The sequence below is a fragment of the Euleptes europaea genome, chromosome 8 (genome assembly GCF_029931775.1).
Source record: "Euleptes europaea isolate rEulEur1 chromosome 8, rEulEur1.hap1, whole genome shotgun sequence".
Classification (NCBI taxonomy): Eukaryota; Metazoa; Chordata; class Lepidosauria; order Squamata; family Sphaerodactylidae; genus Euleptes; species Euleptes europaea.
Genome location: NC_079319.1, coordinates 25,034,468 through 25,054,982, shown reverse-complemented (window position 1 = coordinate 25,054,982; position 20,515 = coordinate 25,034,468). Strand labels below are relative to the sequence as shown.

The 20,515-nt window shown below is 43.3% G+C and overlaps 1 protein-coding gene across 2 annotated transcripts in view; it reads left to right on the top strand.

The window, feature by feature from the left end:
* VPS13B (vacuolar protein sorting 13 homolog B) overlaps positions 1–19,728 on the top strand; it is a 410,777-nt gene extending 391,049 nt beyond the window's left edge. For both annotated transcript variants that reach the window (XM_056853998.1, XM_056853999.1), the window contains exons 56-62: positions 611–1,434; positions 5,003–5,179; positions 6,166–6,336; positions 13,975–14,151; positions 18,315–18,417; positions 19,034–19,283; positions 19,406–19,728. In XM_056853998.1, the coding sequence (XP_056709976.1) occupies positions 611–1,434; positions 5,003–5,179; positions 6,166–6,336; positions 13,975–14,151; positions 18,315–18,417; positions 19,034–19,283; positions 19,406–19,654 (1,951 nt within the window). In that variant the 3' untranslated portion in view covers positions 19,655–19,728. The remainder of the gene's footprint in view (positions 1–610; positions 1,435–5,002; positions 5,180–6,165; positions 6,337–13,974; positions 14,152–18,314; positions 18,418–19,033; positions 19,284–19,405) is intronic.
* The last annotated feature ends 787 nt before the right edge of the window (positions 19,729–20,515 follow it).

Below are 20,515 nucleotides of genomic sequence, written 5' to 3'. Positions count from 1 at the left end.
GCCTTCCAAAAAGACCAGAACGCATGTGTGTGCAGATTTGGGGCAATTATTAATACTTAATAATTAAGTATTAATCCCCATGAAATTGGCAGTTCTTGGTGTTTAATAGCCCACTTGTTAGTTCAGTTCGGCCAAGAGCAGCTAATGTTATAAAGCAAGCAACCCCATCATCAGTTTAAAATAGTCGTGATGATTTAATAGAGGAATATATTGCTTCCATAATGTGAAGTTAATGATCCATAATAGAAACACTCCATATTGTCTCCAGCAAAAGAGCCAAAAACGTAACATCTGACAATCTGTGAGGATATTTTCCATTGTCTGCTTCAACTTCATGCTACATTACAAGCATAACGGAGAACTACTGTGCATGAAACGTTAGAGTGAAGTTCAAGTTATAAATTGATGTGAAAAATGGCTAGCAAGGATTGAATTTGGTACAGTCTATCAATAATGCCTCTTAATTTGCTGGCTGCCGGGATTTTGATGCCCAAACCTAATTTATATTAATGAGATTTGTACATTGAATTACTCCATCATTTTTTCCCCTTTTTTGGTCCTTTTGTTGGTTGAAATGGGAGGAACTGAGCTATTGTGTTCTCTCCTACAGAGCTCAGGAGCAGAGCCTCGTGTTCCAAATATTCATCTGCCAGCTCAGCCTCTCTGTGTATGATGATATCACAAACCCCAGGACATCATCCGAACTTGTGCGGTTGATGCTGGACAATGTTTACCTTCGTATGGTTCCGGTCGCCAGCTACCTCAGGCCTCTGTCTCACGAATTCCGTGGGGAGACCACCAGCGACCTTCAGCAGTTTTATACTCTCCAGATCTTTTGCGGAGACTTGCAGCTGGACAATCAGCTTTACAACAAATCCAATTTCCATTTTCCGGTCCTGCTCTGCCAGGGAGAGAAAAATGAATCCGCACAGTGGACTAAAGTGCATAACCTCATAGTATCCAACAAAGACTTGGAAGAGTACAGCGAGAACTCCTTCCTCAAACTCCGCTTCACTCTGTCGGAAGAGCAGAATTTGCTGTTTCATGTGAATGACCTCAGTTTTGAAATGAAACCAGCACTGTTGTATGTGGAAGACACATTTGTTTATTACATTAAGACTTTATTTGAGACGTACCTGCCAGACAGCAGAGGAGTTTGCCGTTCCACAAAAGCTCATGCTGTAAACCAGATACTGCCTGAAAGGGTTAGGCAGCATGCGAACGCTTTGCTCAATCCAGTGAAATTAAGGAAGCTGGCAATTCAGCCGGTTAGCCTCTTGGTCAGCATCCACGCTTCACTGAAGCTGTACATTGCTTCAGATCACACACCCCTCTCCTTCTCCGTCTTTGAGCGCGGACCCATTTTCACAACTGCCAGGCAGCTGATTCATGCATTGGCCATGCATTATGCTGCAGGAGCATTATTCAGAGCAGGTATGTTGATTTGTTTTATAACCGTTCTGCAGGTGTTGAGATCAAGTGGCCAAGTGTTGGAAGCCTGTGACTGTGTTGGAAGCATGTTCTGATGACATTTTCATAATGACCCACCAGCTCCCAGCTTACACAGCTGTCAACAAGGATACACGATGCTTTGAGATGCAGAAGTGTATCATCATCATAAATCAGAACTTTAGTGTACCCTCGCCACACCAACCAGGTCCATTGGAAATCAGTTTTTGGTTTTGGTTCATTCCAAAATCACCACTGGCAGCCTAACACTTCGCCCTTATTGCTGTGGTGTTGCATGGTGACTGTTGTGTGTGAAGAAGTATATTGGGTTGGCTCTAAGGCTTCGGTGAATGGAGTACATTCACAGAAGCAATTTTTACCACATTTTTCTTCCCGTCCCGCCCAACTCTGTATGCCCCCTAAACTTGGGGCACCCTCCAGAACAGTATGTAGCATGGGAGACTGCACCCAAGAAGAGGAATTAGTTGAAGTCATCCTCAAAATTGTTCAGCAGAGTGAGGACAGGGTGAGTCAGATTCATCGTCCTTCAGTGGCTACTAGCCATGGTGAGCAAAGAGAACCTCCATAGCTCTGAAACCCAGGGCTAGGGGACAACATCATAGAAAGAGGTTGAACACTATGCCTTGTTTGTTGTCCATCCAGGGCAACTGGTTGGCCAGTGTGTGAACAAGGGTACTGGACTAGATGGACCACTGGTCTGATCCAGCAGGGCTGTTCGTATGTTCTTATGAGTGGGTAGTTTGGACCAATTCCCCCTTCATACCATGTGGCATCCCGTTCTGATGGTCTTCCTAGCCCTCAGCCACTACTCTTCTGAGGAGTAGGGGGCTCTGGAGGGAGGACAAGGCAGTAAGCACCATTTTTGCAGATTTGCGCCAACCCATTGTCTTTGGAAACAAGATGTGGCAGGAGGAGTTGACTACAGGGGTGGAACTGAAAATGCAGTAAACAATAGGTGGTGGAGAGCAACAGTTGGACTCCTGTAGGATGTTCTAAAGCTTGCAAAAAGCAGAGAAAAGGTATCTTTTTGTTGTTGCTGCTGTTCTTTGCTAACCAAGCAGGCACTACTTAGAAGCAAAACAACTAATTCCTAGCATGAACTCACAACAGGAGTTTTTCATTAAATTATTCAGTACGTCTCTAAACATTTGAAGCATATTATGCCACCGAACACTGTTTTCTTGTTCAATCTCTTTTTGGCTGCCGTTTATGATTAGCAATCTGTCTTTCTTCACGGAATCCTCATGCTAGACTGGCACGCAGATGTTTATTGCTCTTTGATCTGAGAAGTGTGTTTGTTTTACTGATTCTTTCCCATACAAGATCAATAGTGAGCAAACTATTAGATTAATGGATATCCTCTCTGATTTCCATACATGTGCATTGAGAAGGTGACTCTTCTGAACCTTTGCCTGCACAGGAACATGTTATGTCACAGTGTAGAGGGAGAGTTCTTTGCTCATCCTCTACTAAGTATTGCTTTTGCTTAAAACACTGTTATTTTGCTCTGTAACTACCACGGTTGTACCGTATACCATTCCCATTCATGTTCACTGTGTAAGCATATGGGAAAGAACCATCTGGTTTTATTGCACACAATAGGGGTTGCTTTCACATAGGGGCATGAAAATAGCAGCAGGCAGCATGAGAACAGACTGGAAACAGCATCCACACACATAGAATCAGAGAATTATAGAGTTGGAAGGTACCACAGGCTCATCTAGTCCAACCCCCTGCACAATGCAGGAAATTCACAACTACCTCCCCCACACACCCCCAGCGACCCCTACTCCATGCCCAGAAGATGGCCAAGATGCCCTCCCTCTCATGATCTGTCAAAGGTCATAGAATCAGCATTGCTGACAGATGGCCATCTAGCCTCTGCTTAAAAACCTCCAGGGAAGGAGAGCTCACCGCCTCCCGAGGAAGCCTGTTCCACTGAGGAACCGCTCTGAATATTAGAAAATTCTTCCTAATATCCAGACGGAAACTCTTTTGATTTAATTTCAACCCGTTGGTTCTGGTCTGACCTTCTGGGGCAACAGAAAACAACACTTCTGATCCCTGCTGTGGCTGCTGGCATATTAGGAGCTCACCATGGCCAGGTTAAAAAAGAGAGCTGCAGGATGGAATAAGCAGGGTCTGCTGCATCGATGCACCCAATGAAGTGGTTTCGGCCCATGGAAGTTTATGTCACAATCTATTCATTAGCCTTCAAGGTGCCACAATAGTCTTTGTTGTTGTTCTTTCTGTGATGTTTTGTTTGTAGGAGCAACTCCTGTGAGGATCAGTAGTGTGGAAATGACTTACAGCTGTCCACTTGTACATTAGCCAGTAATGCCAAGTTCCTTCAGGATTTCCCACATAGCCAGGTTTGGCTCATGAGTCAATATTGATAGAAATCCTTGCCATATTGTGATTTATTTCAGAAGTAAGCGTCCATTATGTGGGGCCGGCATCTGCTGTAACCCATAGCTCAGTGCTCTTTTGGGCCAGGGTGGTGGGCCATTTTCAGGTAGCCTTCCCACAGGTTATGCTGCAACTATTACAACCTTATCAGTCCCATTAATAATGCTAGCTTCCAAACCAGCTTGCAACAAACATATAGATGTCAAATTTACTGATTATTCTTTTGTGTTGTAATAATAGTAAACTCTTTAAAATAATTTAAAAAACAACACAACCAGCTGGCAACATACAAAAGGGCAAATGCATTTGGACATGCAGGCTATCTGCCAGCAACCATAAATTAACGTAGAAAACTAAATCCAAGGTCTCCTCCACCCTCCTTCTCTTAGGGGGATACTCATAAGGAATCCTCCCCTCTGAGTATTAATCATCTTGCAGATGCCATTACTGTTTACGCAACCATGCTGAGCAGAAGCCATTTATCTGGCTATAACTAGACGCTACAAGAAAGCGATCAGCCCAGAGCTGTTGGGCTGGATTAAAATAATTCCTTATGCACTTGTCAAAAACCTGCATCCCCTTTCCCAACACCCCATCAAGCCGTTGACCTTCACAACTCCCCCAAGGCTGCACACTGTATCACTGTAAACTAGCTGTCATGATTCTTTCGCCATGAGGACGTGAAATAACAAAGTTGCTTCGCAGGACGCAAAGCCTCCAAAGCACACACACACACACACACACACACACACACACACACACACACACACAAAACCAACCTCTCGGCCTCCGCTCCTGTGACTTCCAGCCATTTCCATGCAGCATCCATCTCTCCACACACAGTTTTAGCAGAAATAAGGGAGGCTCATGGAAGGAAGTCATTTTAAAACTATTTGTATTTTTGCCAACGGGATCTCTTTGATTTAGAAAGCATGAAAGATTGCAGTGGCTCCGTCCATAGTGGATGAGCTATTTCCCGTGTTTTTCTCAAAGGAAGTTCACGAGGTGATAAATTTTAGTATAAAAGTTGGGGGGGGAGTAGATGTTTCTTCTTCTTTCCTGCAACTGTGGTTTCTCTTATTTTTAAGGAGCATCTTTTTTTCCCCCCTGTCTCCTCGCATAGGATGGGTCGTGGGATCTCTGGAAATCCTTGGAAGCCCTGCCAGCTTGGTAAGAAGCATAGGAAACGGGATAGCTGATTTCTTCAGGCTCCCGTATGAAGGACTAACTCGTGGGCCAGGAGCCTTTGTGAGTGGTGTCTCCCGAGGAACCACATCCTTCGTAAAACACATTTCCAAAGGTAGATATCGCATTCCGCTACGTATCCTGCTGCCCGCTTGTCACAGTTCCTTAAAGAAGGCACTAAAAAAATGATGTCAACTTGCTGTCCTCAAATATGTCCCAACTTGTTATCTTTTAGTTGGTTGGGTAACAAATCGCAACTTACCCTCTATGTTTAAAAACAGGTGATTTCTTTAACAGCGGCAACATAGATACTCTGGCGACTTAAGCTTTTCTGCATGCCCGCTTTTTCATGCAGTAACCAAATGGAGACGTTAAAGAAGTTTAGTACTTGTGCTGTGCCTCAGCAAGCCTACACCAAGTTGTCTCGTTATATGTACCCATTTTTTTTAAGTAGGCACTTTTTCAAGTATTTCTGAAAATGTTTTTAGAGCAAGCGTACATCTGGATTTTCCTGGACATAGATACATTCACAGTGCCATCTTGTGGCTTCCTAGTCCCACTGCAAGGTGTTGAATGTCCAAACAGGATAAAATAATATTTAACCCAGCGTTTTAGAGCAAAGAAAGAGGTCTTGGTGCTGACACATTTTGCTACTTCTGCAATTAACATGTCTGTCTATTTGGTGACAGGTTCTGGGCAAATGAAGGTTTTGGTTGGGGACCAAAGCAGCATATGTTGTTCTCCTCTCTTCCATTTTGCCCTCACAACAACCCTGTGCAGTAGGTCAGGCTGAGAATGTGTGACAGGCCCAAGGTCACCCACTTCCATGGCAGAATGGGGATTCGAACCTGGGTCTTCAAGATCCTAGTCCGATATTCTAACCACTTACTCCACTGGCTCTCTTGTAAGATGTAAGGCTGGGTGGCTGTGTAAAAGCCACACTGAGCACCACTGAACATATTGTTGAGTCTTGAACTAATGATACATTTCTTTTTCATGGGACTAGCTTGTACAGATGAATTACTACAGTGTATTGTTTCAAATAAGCTGAATCACACAAAGTCTTAAGCCAGTACTCGTTTCCAACCTATTTGTATTTAGGCACGCTGACATCAATTACCAATCTGGCCACCAGCCTTGCTCGGAACATGGATAGGCTGTCGCTGGATGAGGAGCACTATAACAGGCAGGAAGAATGGAGAAGACAACTCCCTGAGAACCTGGGAGAAGGACTGAGGCAGGGCCTCTCTCGACTGGGCATCAGCCTTCTAGGTAACAGATTCTGAAATGGCTAGCACTGTCTCTAGTGTTTGGGGGAAAGCGGGCAAGGAAATCTGAACTAAAATGCCCCAGGTTCTTGTAGTTGCAAAATATATCTTCTTTTTAGGCTGTATTTTGGTTACACTATTTGGGTTGAGATCTCCGGAGTTTTCGCACAGCTTGGATTTTGTTGTTGTTTTCAATTCCAGATTCTTGGGGTCTAGGAACTTTTTCAAGGTAAATGCTCATGCAAGTCTTAACTGTTGCCATGTTAAGGAAAAAGACTCCAGGGAACAAATCCAGGTGTCATGACCTGGCAAAGTGAAGGCCAAGTCAGGGAAAAGGCAAAAAAGTGATCTTACAATAGGAACAGCAGCAATCTGCTTGTTACTTAAACCAGAGGTAGGCACAAACTGTGGGGTGGGGACCCATGTTGAGTTGCAGGATATCAGGAGAAGGAGGTGGATATGGTTCCAATGAAGATTAACGTACTGAAGCAGGTAGAACTTTCCACTAGTCAAATGCTCCGTAGGCATAGAACTCTCACACACCCACACTAGACACGGAGACTGCAAACTTGACTATTCCATCATCCCGTCCTAATTTGGAAAAGAAAGCTCAGGGCTGACAGACCCATCACTGAAATAATTTATCTGTGTGTGGCTTTAGGGAAGGCATCAGAGATGTCCTGTTCTAATAGTCCTCTCCAAATGCCACTGCTAGATTAGTATCCTAATCCACTAATAATCACATATCCCTGCAGGCTTCTAGCAATGGCAACTGAGCATCTTCACATATGGTTGCCAAGTCCCTCCTCGCCATTGGTGGGAGGTTTTGGGGGCGGAGTCTGAGGAAGGCAGGGTTTGGGGAGGGGGGGACTTCAGTGCCATAGAGTCCAATTGCCAAAGCAGCCATTTTCTCCAGGGGAACTGATCTCTATCGGCTGGAGATTAGTTGTAATAGCAGGAGATCTCCAGCTGGTACCTGGGCATTGGCAACCCTATCTCCACCCCTGCAGAATAGATGATTGATGTTGGGATGAGGATGGGGGAGGCAGAAGGTAGAATAAATTTGGGGTGGTGGTTAATAGGCTTGACAAAAATGGTCTTGGGCCAAAGAGCAGGCCCTGACCAGGTAGAAATCAGCAGAAAAGAAGGCATTTCTCACAGGACTTTAATTGTTCAGTAATTTTCCTGCAGCCACCCTAGCCGGTGACCCTCTATGTCTCATATGTTGTAGTTCCTTCTGCCTTGTAGTTTCTGGTGGGAGCAAGGGCTGAATCCCTACCAACATATTCAGGAACCGAGATTAAGGACCTCTTGCCAATCTGAATGTGGACAGAAGAGATTATCCTAGTTTTTAACACATTACAAATTCTATTCCATTCTCTGCAGCAATAATTATTCACAATTCATTAAGTGTAAACAGAGTTGAATGCACAGTACAAAAAAAACAAAAGCAAACTACATATATAGCAACAATTATAAAGGAATGAAATAATGTTTTCTTGTTAATAATAATTATGGAAATTTAGGAGGTCATTGTGTCCTTATATCTGCTTGACATATATAGCTAGCACTAAAAAAATGATTTTTGTACTTGGGTTTGCAGTCTTCTGAATCGAACAGGTAGAAAGACATGGTCATTTCCTTTGCATCATATATAGCTGAGATGCTTGGTTGAGGCAGCACCTCGGCCACACAGTCCCTTGCCACTGCAAGACTCAGGAATGAGCTGTAAGCTCCCTGAGAAGCCATGTGTCTCGGAAATGAGTCTCTTAAACTAGCAAAGGAGTGCAGATTTGTATGGCTTAGTAAAATGTTTTCATGTGAGACAATGTAACACCCTATGCATTTCAAATGCCTCAATAAAAACATTTAGAAGGGATGGAAGTTTGAATTTTTTTTTTCAATTTGTTAATTTTCAGTGCCACACTTAGTTCAGTCTGTGGACAGAAAAATGTGATATAGAAGCAAGGGACTACTGTCCAGTAAAGTAGTCTGTGTGAATTCTCCCTCCCTCTAGCAGCATATGGTACAGTTTCCTTCCCTTCTAGCCAGGGACATGGAGCAGGGCTGGAGGAAGGAAGCATAACAGAAGCATAGCAGGACTCAAGTTAAGTGGCGTCATACGTTATGGGATGAGTACTCAACGCCCGGATTTCACTCTCTGCAGCAGCCCCCAATTTCTCTTAACGTGGAGTTCCTCCCTGCAATGAATTGATGGCATTAGAAACTGGGTTACTCTTTTCAGAAGATGTTTCATGGCATGACATAAGTTGCCTTGAAAAATGCCCATATACTAGGCAGCAGACGCCCTGGAAAAGGTTCAGATATACCTACGGCTACAAGTTATGATGACCCGAAATACCTAAAGAGCCCCATACTCTGGGAAGGTATCCTGTGCAAGCCTTACTGAAGTGAAAGGAAGCAGTAGAATAAGAGCACGTCCTTTGCCCACTCAAGTGTTTGCCTGGGCTTGTATGCAACTATAAAGGCTTTATAAAATGACACTAGTGTTTAAAGCAGCACAGATTTCTGTTTAAGCAGCAATAACTGGGAGCACAAGGGAGGAATTATGCATGTATTAATGCAAACCCCGCTTGTGCTAGCAGAATGCACGCCATAGCTCCAGAGTGCTCAACTGAACCAGCTTTTGTGCATGTCCTCTAAATGGGGGGGGGGGGAGATGGTGCCAGTGTTAGGGGCCAAGCTCTCATCATTTTAGCACCAGCACATAAAAGAGCTGCTTAATTTATCTCGCTCTAGAGATCTCCTCAAGGTATCTCATTATTTGAACACTCTTGACTTTGGCTTGTGGAAGTGGCATGAAATAGAACACTGGAGCCTCCTCCGTTCTTCGAGAGGTCAGGCATTGTACTGGGAGTCTGAAGTTATTGCTGCTCTGTTTAAGCATACCAGATTGCTCCTTGTTCTTAGTTGCTGCCTTTACTCAAGATACAGAAGAACATTAGTTTACAAGTTGGCATAGACTGCAGTTGCCTGCACTGTTTTACTTAAACAGAATGAGGGACTTCTCCCCTGTCTCTCGGGTTCTGTTTACAAATTCTTTTTTGCTGAAATAATGCCCACTGTTCTGAGTCACCGGGTAAGGGGGGGGGAATTAACCGCCTAAACAAATATCTGCAGCTTCATTGTAATATGAATGAGCAAGTGCCCACCTTGTATATTACAAGTGAGGCTTTGGCAGTTACACTTCATTGTAGGCATCAAGCTTTATTAACATTTGATTGTATAAAAACAATCGGAGCATCTCATTCCAGCACAAACCCTGCCTGCATATGAAGTTATATAAACAATTGGCCGGTGGTACAAGAGGCCGTGAAACCGCCCCATACATTCTTGCCATATCTGCACCAAGACTCTACCTCTCCCGATGGCTGATGCACTCTAGTTCACAGTGACATTAAACATGCTGATTTGTCACTGATCATCTAGCTACCATTCACTTGCCTGCTCTGATGGCACACAGAAGCTCGCTCAAAAGGGGTCAGGAAAAGTCCCAGGGGTCCTTGCCTAGTATTTTTTGCAGGGAACCCGTGTACAATCAGGTACCCAAAGAAGACTCTGTAGTAGTTGCGTGGAAATCAAGGTAATGTCTGGGCTGTTGAAATAAATTACAGAATACTCATTTGCCTGTCCATAGTTGTTTCATTGTTTGGTTTTAGAGCATTCTTATCCTGTTGTTTCTAGTATAGGGGTCCCCAACCTTTTTGAGCCTGCAGGCACATTTGGAATTTTGACATGGCACGGTGGGCGCAGCTACAAAATGGCTGCCACAAGAGGCGGAGCCAGCCACAAAACGATTGCCAGTTTACCTTCAGTAACACAGTGTAGATCCTTGTGCTGCAATGGTAGCTTCCAGCACAACGTTGTTTTTTTTAAATCTGCACATCCGAACAAATCTCCAACAGTCAATGAGGAGAAGGAGACTTGCTGGGTAAAAACCCTACCTGGCCCCATCCACTTCCTAAAAACACTTGGTGGGCACCAGAAAAGGTGTTGGCAGGTGCCATGGCACCCACGGGAACCACATTGGGGAACCCCTGTTCTAGTATATAAAAGCAGAACCAAGGTGACTAGCAGAATTTTAAAAATTCAAAAGTTCTGCAGAATAAGATCAGCAATAAAACCAGTGACAATAAAAGTAAAAAAAAATAGGCAAAAAACCCCAGCAGAATCAGAAATATTAGAGGCTTCTCCATTCCCAAAGATGACAGGCTTGACTTGAGGTCAGAAAGTGAGACATGAGCAAGAAGAGCCTTTGGGGGTGCAGGGAGAGTTCAAGATCTCTGCCCTGGTGGGTGTCCTGAGGTTGATTGACATGAGGAAAATAGAACAGGTTTATCTCATTTGAAAATATGCCCCATACTATTCTTTGCCCCTTTTCAGCTTCCACAGAACAGGTTGGACAAATTTCAGGAAGGCGATGTTTTTCTGCGGAAAGTTTTGGCAGGGGAGAATGCACCCAGTGGATTGGTGCAACCTTAAATGGATTCTAAATGGCTTCAGCATAGAGCCCCAGGGGTGGTAGTTTGGTTAAAACAACAACAACTGGGGGTCACTAAATGGCACTGACCCACAAGCCCTTCTTGGAACCCTAAATTCCTTTGGATCCCTTAAGGAAAGGACCTACACTTAAAAAACACATCATTGGCAAGCACTAATGGAAGGGATCCAGTTGATCCAACCCAAAGTTTTTCCAAATCTATCAACAGCACATGCGTGGCTTGAACTGAATTTTTCTCTCCCCCCTTGTCCCCTTTGGCAGTAGACCAACACTGCAGTTTCTCACGGGCATCGTCAAAGCTGTACGTGTGGCACAGACCTTTGAAGGAAGAGGTCCTTTAGACTACAACCAGGCAGCCATTCTCTCTCCATGTGGCAACAGTGTGTGGTTGTGCTTTGGGGAGAGGGCAGCACATCATAGCACAATGAACTGCTAGCGAAGTGGAGGCATCCTATAAAAATATAAGTGCCCCTGTGTCTGTCACATGAGACTTCTCTAGCCTTTTCCCTACTAATAGAAAAGAAGAGCCTGGAGTCAACAGAAGGCATTTATTAGTACACAATAACATAATTTGAGAGCTTAGCAGAAAAAATGTCCTGGTTCCAGCATTAAGGATGTTTAAATGTATTTAATAAGGTAATAAAGTCTGTGCAGTCTGTATGGTTGAGAGGGTGAAAGATGATAGCAGAGGAACATAATTTTGCCACGAGGCAGAGTACAGAATGGGCTGTTTGGGTCTTCAGATGGATTGCAGTGGTAGCAAAGCCAACAGAGTGATGATGTTTTTGTTTCGCAAAGAGGAGCTGATTTACTTATCAATTTAGAACTGGCAGACAGTAGGAATGGTTAACTGCAGAGGAGGCAGAATTTCAATGAAAAGTAAGTCCCACTCCCCCAACAAAGTAATGTCAGAAGCCATGTACTGAATCCCTGCCGGACTCTTCTCTTACTCTTCAGCGCATCTCCTTTGCAAAGGGACTTCTAGAGAGGTTTAGGGAATTTGGGGTCAAGCTTTCCCCCGAAATGAATTCCCATAATTGCTTTTATCCCTCTCTTCAGTGTTCCAGATGAATGTTTACCTCAAAGACCTGAACCCTATGAAAGTCATGAAAAGAAGCGTAGGACCCACTGAGGAGTGCATGCTTTTAAAAAGGCTTTATGCACCATGCCCCATCCCTTTGGGACCTTTGTTCTTGGGTAGAACTGCCACCATCTCTGGATTAACTCTTTGTGGCCCTGATTGACTGCCCCAGAACAGTTATGCGTCTCAGCAGCCAGAGTGTGTCTGAGGAGAAAATGCCTTGGCAGTAGCATTTCTGCCGAAATTCCCCTTTTAGCAGCTTTCATGGGATCTGTGTTTGTGGGGTAAATAGTGAGCTGGCACTCTGAAGGTGAAAGGTAGAAGAAGTTACGGGGAGTTAGTTTCAAATTTCATAACTGGGTAACCATTTTCATGTATGAAATCGTATGTGCCTCATATGTACGCAATCATGTATGATGGATGCATGTGTCCATTTTACTACACATACTTGCTACACAATATGTATGTTCACATGCATAGTGTACATACAGTTTTCTATATAGGCATGATAGCCAAATAAGAAAACAATCAGAGGCGACATTCTAAAAGGTGACTGTTGAGAGGAACAAGTTTTCTCTCGAGGGTTAAGGATGGAAGAACTGTCAGTTGTGTGCTTCCACCACCATTAAAATTTCACAAGATTACCACTGCAGTGCATGCATCTGCAGCTTTTTTATTTGTTTACAGGACATTTCTCTTTTGAAATCTGGACCAATTAAGGGAATATTTTAGTACTGTAGCCACAATATGCTGCTGGAGTGTGTTTCTCCCACCCTATCTTAAAGGCTTAGGAGTGGGTTACAAATCTAATATATCTCTAGTTTTATTTCATAGTCACAGCACATATGTGAAAAATGTTTTTAAGAATGCCCAAGACTACCTCATGAGCTTCATGGCTGAGCAAAGTTGTTTGTTTCTTAAACCTGGCTGTCTCCCGAAATATAATTCATTACATTGAGGAACAGCCAGCATCTCTCAGTAGTAACTACATTGTATCATTTCAAAGCTGAAAGCAGAATCACGTGTGTGTGTGTGTGTGTGTGTGTGCATGCACGCACATGCTGAGCTGCATCCCTGCAAGTGCCCCGTTTTCTCTCCTCCGCTTAGGTCAGGACCAAATAAATGCTCCTTCCAGACAAGCTATTTGATCTCAGTGTTTGTGTAAAGACCCTGCAAATTGGGGCAGTGGGCAGACTTTACTCAGTGGTTTCCTCTGTGCTGAATAACAACCTTGAGCCCAGGCCGTTCAGATTCCAGTTGCTGTCACATAACACCTTGTCACTTTGTTCAATCATTGTCCTTTTAGTGAGTTCCAAATAGCTTATTCATCAAAGTTACAACAACTAGAGACATGTCTGTGGTAAGTGGCTTGAGTAAACGCAAGATCAAAGAGAGATCCCACCTTACATACCTGTTTACATTTAGGAAGATTTAAACTGCAGTCCTGTGTTGATACTAAAAGCCGGAGGGGTCATTAAGGCCCTTGTAAAAGTTTGACCCATGCGCATTAAAGTAAAATATGGTTGTGTTCACAAAGACAGTAACAAAAAGTTCCAAAGCCTAATTCTGCTAAGCTTAGTAATATATCAGAGGTCACATTAGTTTATGAGCATTTCTGGCAATGGAAGGGGATATTAAAATGATATATGGAATGCAGACTTTTTTTTTCTTATGAAGTCAATCTTAGGCTTACATGCAAAATCGCATTTTCCTAACAGCCAAAGTCTCTCTCTGCTAGCAGACATTCATTCCAATCTAAAATATACAATTCTATCAAGTCAACAAACCTTCTTAAGCAAGCACCTGAGAGAAGAAATTGCATTATGGAGGCAGAAAATTTAAACATTTACATGACTGAGAAAAACAAGACAGGATAAGCAGAAGATAAGACCTCTCACTGAGTTATTCTGCATAACTATATTGAGCTGATAGCTTTGAAACAGGGAGTTTTGTTTGGACTGAAACCGGAATGCTTGCCAAATTTTCCTCTCGTTCTAGATTTGTTATGCTTCTGTAATACTTGGAAACTCTCGTTACAGGTGCGATTGCTGGTATTGTAGATCAGCCAATGCAGAACTTCCAGAAAACATCAGAGGCCCAGGCTTCAGCTGGGCACAAGGCCAAAGGTGTTATCTCTGGTGTAGGAAAAGGAATCATGGGGGTTTTCGTGAAGCCCATTGGAGGAGCAGCTGAACTAGTGTCACAGACTGGCTATGGTAGGTTTTTGTGACTCTGCAAATGCAATGTGAATTGAATTCAGCAATCCTTGCATGAGGCTGACAGCTGCTAGGAGACTAACTTGGGAACAGCCCACACCAGTGACATTGCCAGTTACCCCATGACATCACTTCTGGCATGACCCCAAATGACATCATTGCACAGGGGCAAAGTCTAACACTTGCCTCACGCTCTATGGTTTAACTGTAGAGTTAGGGGCAAATGCTTGAGTGTTGCCTAAGATTCCAACTCTGGGTTGGGGAATACCTGGAGATTTTGGGGGTGGAGCCTGAGGAGGGGAGGGATTTCAATGGGATATGATGCCATAGAGTCCGCCTTCCAAAATGGCCATTTTCTCCAGGTGAAGTGATCTCTTTTACCTGGAGAACAGTTGTAATAGCTGGAGATCTGGAGCCACCACCTGGAGGTTGGCAACCCTAGTGCTGCCCAACATGATGACTTCACTTCCAGGTCACACTTCCAGGTCACACTGGAAGTGACATCATGGTATCGGCCCAACATTGATCACCCCCACCATTTTCCTCAGCATTTCCCCTTCTGCCCACCTGGGTTGCAGCATGCATTGGGGTGGAAGGTCTCCTGCCAAAGCAAGAGACCTGGCCTCCCTACATACACACCTGTAAAGTCACTGCTGATGATCACATGACTCTCCAGAACAAAATGCCACGCAGCTTGGGGAAACAAAGGACTGGTCAAAATCATGCACACATGCCTTGTACAAGTGCAGCAAGCTCAGTGAATAGAGCAAAAGCTCACACAAGAATGGGAGGGGGATTTTGTGTGATTTCTTCTTCTAGCTGCAGCCTGCCATGGACCTTGTTGTTGATGACGATTCCCTAGCCCTCTTTAGCAGCTGTTCATGGGGAGGGAACGGGGCTACTGCGGCAAGGAAGGAAAGATCCACTTTGCAAAATCTCTCCATCCAATCCATGGACTTATTTACTTAAGGTTTTAAGCCTTTTTATTACAGTGACTGAGTAACAATACTTTAACCACTACACAACACTGGCTCTCTATATACAACTTTACCAGTGTTTACAGTGTAAGACCAGGATCTGGGAAACCCAGGTTTGAATCTCCATTCTGCCACAGAAATTTACTGGGTGACCTCATCCTCAACCATGGCAACTGTTTGGATGGGAGACCTCCAAGGAATACCAGGGGCGAGACGCGGAGGTAGGCAATGGCTAACTACCTCTGAACGTCTCTTGGCTTGAAAACACTACAGGGTTGCCATAAGTCAGATGTGCCTTTATGGGAAAAGAAGTGCATATACAATAAAACAAGTGTTGCTGCTAGTTTTTACGTGAAATAGAATCATGGGCAAAACTTGGTTGTCCATGAGATGGCAAAATCCGTTTCCAAAACTGGGGACTGGAGGTTTATGATTCTGGTCAGACACTTTTTGTGTTGCTCTATGTATTCAGTAATTAAATACTGCAAAATACATGATGGTGCATGCAAAGAAAGTACATAAAAGAAATATGACAGAACCATCAGCTGTTGTGCAAGTGGGACCCAAGAGAACTGGATGTGTAAGACAAATGTATTGCAAAAACTGTGGTGGATCACAAAACTAACAGATTCTGTAGCAGCATGTCTGTTGGGAATTTCTCACAGCTCAAGAAATTGTTAAAGTGTATAACATTTAATAATGAAACCATTAAATATCTCCTTGTTGCTAGTCACTAAGAAAAATCCAGAGAGGAAAGTCAACGTGTCTACAAGATGGTCAGACATTAGCAGTTCTCTAGCAGATGTTTCAATAACTTTGAAGCTGACAAAAATAGCTTGTCTTCCAGTGCTGCCATATCAATGTGGATTGCAAGTTATATAATCTGTGCACTGGGCTTCTAAACTCTGAAAAAATCAGGTAAGGAGGGACAGCCGCTATCATAAGGATCGCCAAGCAGGCCCTCCCTACCTGAACTGTTCAAAGTTTCCGTAGCTGTCAGGATGCAGAGTACAGCATCTGCTCCATATGGTGGGTGGGGTTGGGAGGAACGCAGCGAGGAATGCCCTGAATCTTCCTGAGTCAGAGATAGCTGATTCATCGCGTACCAAGCTAACCACTTACCCTATTGTAGTCCTATGGGCGTAATTGTTCCAGTAATGATTTAACAGAGAATCATTAAATCAAGGAATCCAAGGACTTGCAAATATTTTAAGTTCTACTTGCATAATATGAGAGTTCCATTACTTTTAATGGGGTCAAGATTTCCCTCCTTAAAATATGACTCACTGACCACTTACACTGGCATGGTCCCAGTTAAGCTTTTAGATTTCCATTAACTAAATCTTTGGACATCGTTTGTACCCAAAAGGTTGTACAAAGACTAACCACACCATCTCTCTACCGGTTTCTTGTATGCCTTTTTAAGCATTGTAGAGGCTGAACTGTGTTTGTGCATCCCCCTAAAATTTTCCACTAAGTATATTTGGGGAAATAACATGCTCGTGTGTAAAATAATCTTCAGTCTGTTGAGTGATTAGAAGCCCCAGTGTGTAGATTATTTTTCAGCTTGATTCTTGTGACAACTGACCCTTCAGGGATCAAGTCAGATAAACCAGTCCCTCTGAAGTAGTACAAAGCAGGAAGAGTCTAAATGTTGCAGGATTTCTATGTGATTATTGGTTGCTCGTCATCTGTTGATGGGGGGGAGAGATAGTCTTAATCGTTCAGAGATGCATTCCAGTGCAAGCAGTGGCTGGGATCCAGGGAACTATTTTAAGCAGGTTCAGTAGTGTGCAGTACTCCATGGGGGTTTTGACTTATTTTTTAAGTTGTAGACTCCATACCCTGTCCCAGACTGCTTTTGAGACTACTCTAATTTTGAAAAGTGGTTTGCAATGCACCCTTTTGTAGATCCTGGCCAATGCAAGCAAACACATGGTGCTTTCAATGTCCATTGGACAAGAGAGCTGTGGAAAAGATGCACAAGTCTTGTCAATAATATATGACAGCGCATGGGTGAGTAATTTAGCTTCATCTAGACTGCGGATTATGCCCAAGGGTGGGAACTAGAGGGTGGGAGACCACACAGAAGTCAACACATGTTCTCTCTTTCTCCATCTGCAAATGACATTTTCATTCGCATAACGTCAAAAAACCTCAGTAAGCTAATTGTTTCAATTGGAATGCATTCTCTTAAGCATTACCATCAGCCTGTGTGCTAAATATTAAGCTGTATTTCCCCCCACAAAAACCAGTTCAGTATTTAATTTGGTATTTGTTGAATTTTTTAAAAGGCTGCTGAATTGCTGACACCCCGATGTAGAAATATCTACGCTGTCACTGGAGTGTGCAATTTGTTAAAGCTATTCTTCCTCCCCCCCCTCCACCATTTGCATAGTAGTGCTCCAGCTTTGTGCCCTGTAACTTCGCAGCATCAGGCTTAACCTAGTTTCGATCAGTCTTGTAAAAATTTTATTATATCTGTGAAGTTTTTACACCCTGCTAATTCTCAGCCTAATGACCATGCCTTCATTTATAAAAATTTACAAGCCGCCGAGAAGCACGCATGCCAGGTCACCCGTCAGCTCTGGCAGTCCCACTTCGAACAAACAGGAAAAGAAGCGGCTCAGCAGAGCTCTGCCTTGGCACCGGGAAGCACTCCTCATATTCGGGATGCCCCAGGAGAGCTCGTAAACATTTGGGATCCATGTTTAACAGCTGGACTTAAGTAACTTATGTTGAAATGCAGTATCCAGGGCAAGCTTGCCTTCTAATGTTTACTAATCATGACACAGACGTAAAAGTATTTGAATACAAAGCAAGAAAGTTTACCAATGGTCTTGAATTTTTATGCCTGCATTGTTAAATGACGTCTTCAATCCCATTCTGGCATGATGGCTCTCGCTCGAGAGCATTGTGTTTCCCCTAATTGCCGGTATGTGACTGATGTCCTGTCTTTTGTTTATTTCTAGCTAATGCTAAGCTCCGCTAGGGGTTAAGTGCACGATTATTGCATTGTAATGTTGAACGAATTATCTCTGCTCCGGCGATCCAAAGATGTGACATCACTTTGGGATCTGCACTGTTTTATGGACTGCTCTAAGAAGATGACATCACTGCAACATGTTATTGTTTTCCAAAAAAAAGAACAACTAGTAAAAAAAGCCTAACTTCTCTTAACCGCAGGTATTTTGCACGGAGCTGGACTTTCTCAGCATCCCAAACAGCGCTATCCTCCAAGCGACCAACATGCGGAGCAGGCTCTGAACAGCCACGTCAAATACGTCTGGTAAAGTTATCGAGACACTTGCTCGCTTTTTTTAATACCCACAATGCTTTATAATAGGTTTTTGGCCTGAAGTCAAGTTAACAGGCTCTTGCCTGAGGAAAGGCTGAGTTTACAACAGCTTGTTTAGTAGTGCTTAATACAAAGCTACAGCGCTGAGGCCCGACTTTGTAGTGATGAGCTCCTTCTGTCTTTGGGCCTCTGAGGCTAGTCTGGGTTACTTGAGCAGATATCTTCCTTCTCTACCTTTACCCTGAGCCCGTGAACAGCATCTCGCCCAGAAATAGCCGCTAGCTTCTTTTCTGTGTTTGGTTCCAACTTCTAGGGTAGATTCTCTGTTGGCATGAGAACTGAGCTGGACGAAGGGAATGTGATTATGGCCACTGATTAAGTCAGCTTTGCTGCAGATGATTAAAGAGTTTTGATACTGTTACAAAAGAAGCATGACATTCTTTTTATTTAAAACTGAAATGGGATTTGCAGAACCTGTGGTGCAGAATCTCTTTCCAGTTTACCATATTTTTTCTTTTGTTTTATGGAAGCTTTACTGAGAAGTGTGGTGAAATTGACAATATCCTTTGAGCTCAAGTTCCCTAATCATGACTTATTCTTTGAACAGGAAAATGCTTCAGTCTCTAGGGAGACCAGAGGCCCACATGGCCCTGGATGTGGTAATTGTGAGTGGATCGGGCCAGGAACATGAAGGATGTCTGCTGCTTACTTCAGAGGTGCTGTTTGTGGTTAGTGTCAGTGAAGACACACAGCAACAAGCATTTCCAGTAACTGAAATCGAGTGTCTACAAGATAGTCAGCAAAGCAACTTGCTGAAGGTGCAACTCAGACAGCAGAGAGTCCCCTGTGACTTGGAGGTAAATCTAATTAAGTGCTGATTCGTAGCCTTTTAACATATACTGGGGAAGCTTTGGGGTTTTTTCACTTGAGCTAGCAGAGTGAAGATTGGTAATTTTGGTAAATCTGTGTTTAATTTCAGGCAGATGGAGGCAGAGAGAGATTGTCTGAACAACAATACAACAGACTTGTGGACTACATCACAAAATCTTCCTACCATTTTGCCCCCAGCCCCGTATCCGTGCAAACCCCAACACAGGTTGTAGCTCCAGAGCCCATTCCTACAACAGTGAAGACTTATCAATACCTGGTGGATCCTATTTTTGCCCGAGTATTCATCAGTAAATTTACTGCGGTAAAAAATAAAGCTTTAAGGAAGGGGTTTCACTGAGAAAAACCTTTAGCAAGAATTGTGTTTCCACTTTAAAAGTGCAGTGTCTTCTGTGCAGTTGCCTAATGTGAATTTTAAATCTCACACCCCACAAAATGGATATATTTAAACTTTGTGGGGCTGGTAGAGTGGAGTAGTACAATATTTTGTAACGCAGGAATATATATTTTTGCGTAGTCTCTCTGGAATGTGTGATGCCTGATCTCCACTCAAGAGGCAAACCTGCAGGAAATATTAAAGTGTTGTGTCAAATCTTGTAATAAGCTAAGCTGCCAAGTAAAGGGAAATGGAGTGCTCTGTGAGACGATTGCGAGAATCCTTTGTCACTGGAAAAATCAGCCATGAGGGGATAAGAGAAACAGCATACGATGAGGTGTTCTTGCCCCACAAAGACTATCCCTGTTTGCTGTATCCTATTTTAAGGCCTGCCAGTTTCTGTTATAAGCAAGGTTTATAACTCAGCTGTAAAAACTTGCTCGGGGCTGAAACTTTTACTCCGAGCGCTCCATCCTATAGCAAAACATTTCCTCCCACTCACTCTGCAAGCCTTGAAGTGACTGTTTTAAGTTACTAGTGACAGCTGGGTTTTAGCACTGCTTGGATCTTATAAGAGCTTTCTTTATTTGACTGAAATTTTGCAGGACTTTAGTCCTTAATATAAACTAGTGCCTTTGTGTAGTTTGGAGAGCAAAACGGTAACTACAGCATTAATTTATTTTTGAAACTTCCTGCCTATAGTAATCTTACTTCCCTGTCAAGTTTTTTCTCACAACTGTCTAAAGTATGTGCTGTTGTGGGGTTTTTTGGTGATATATAATTATGCAAGAAATCTAATCAGTTTTTGTTTTTAATTTTGGGGCC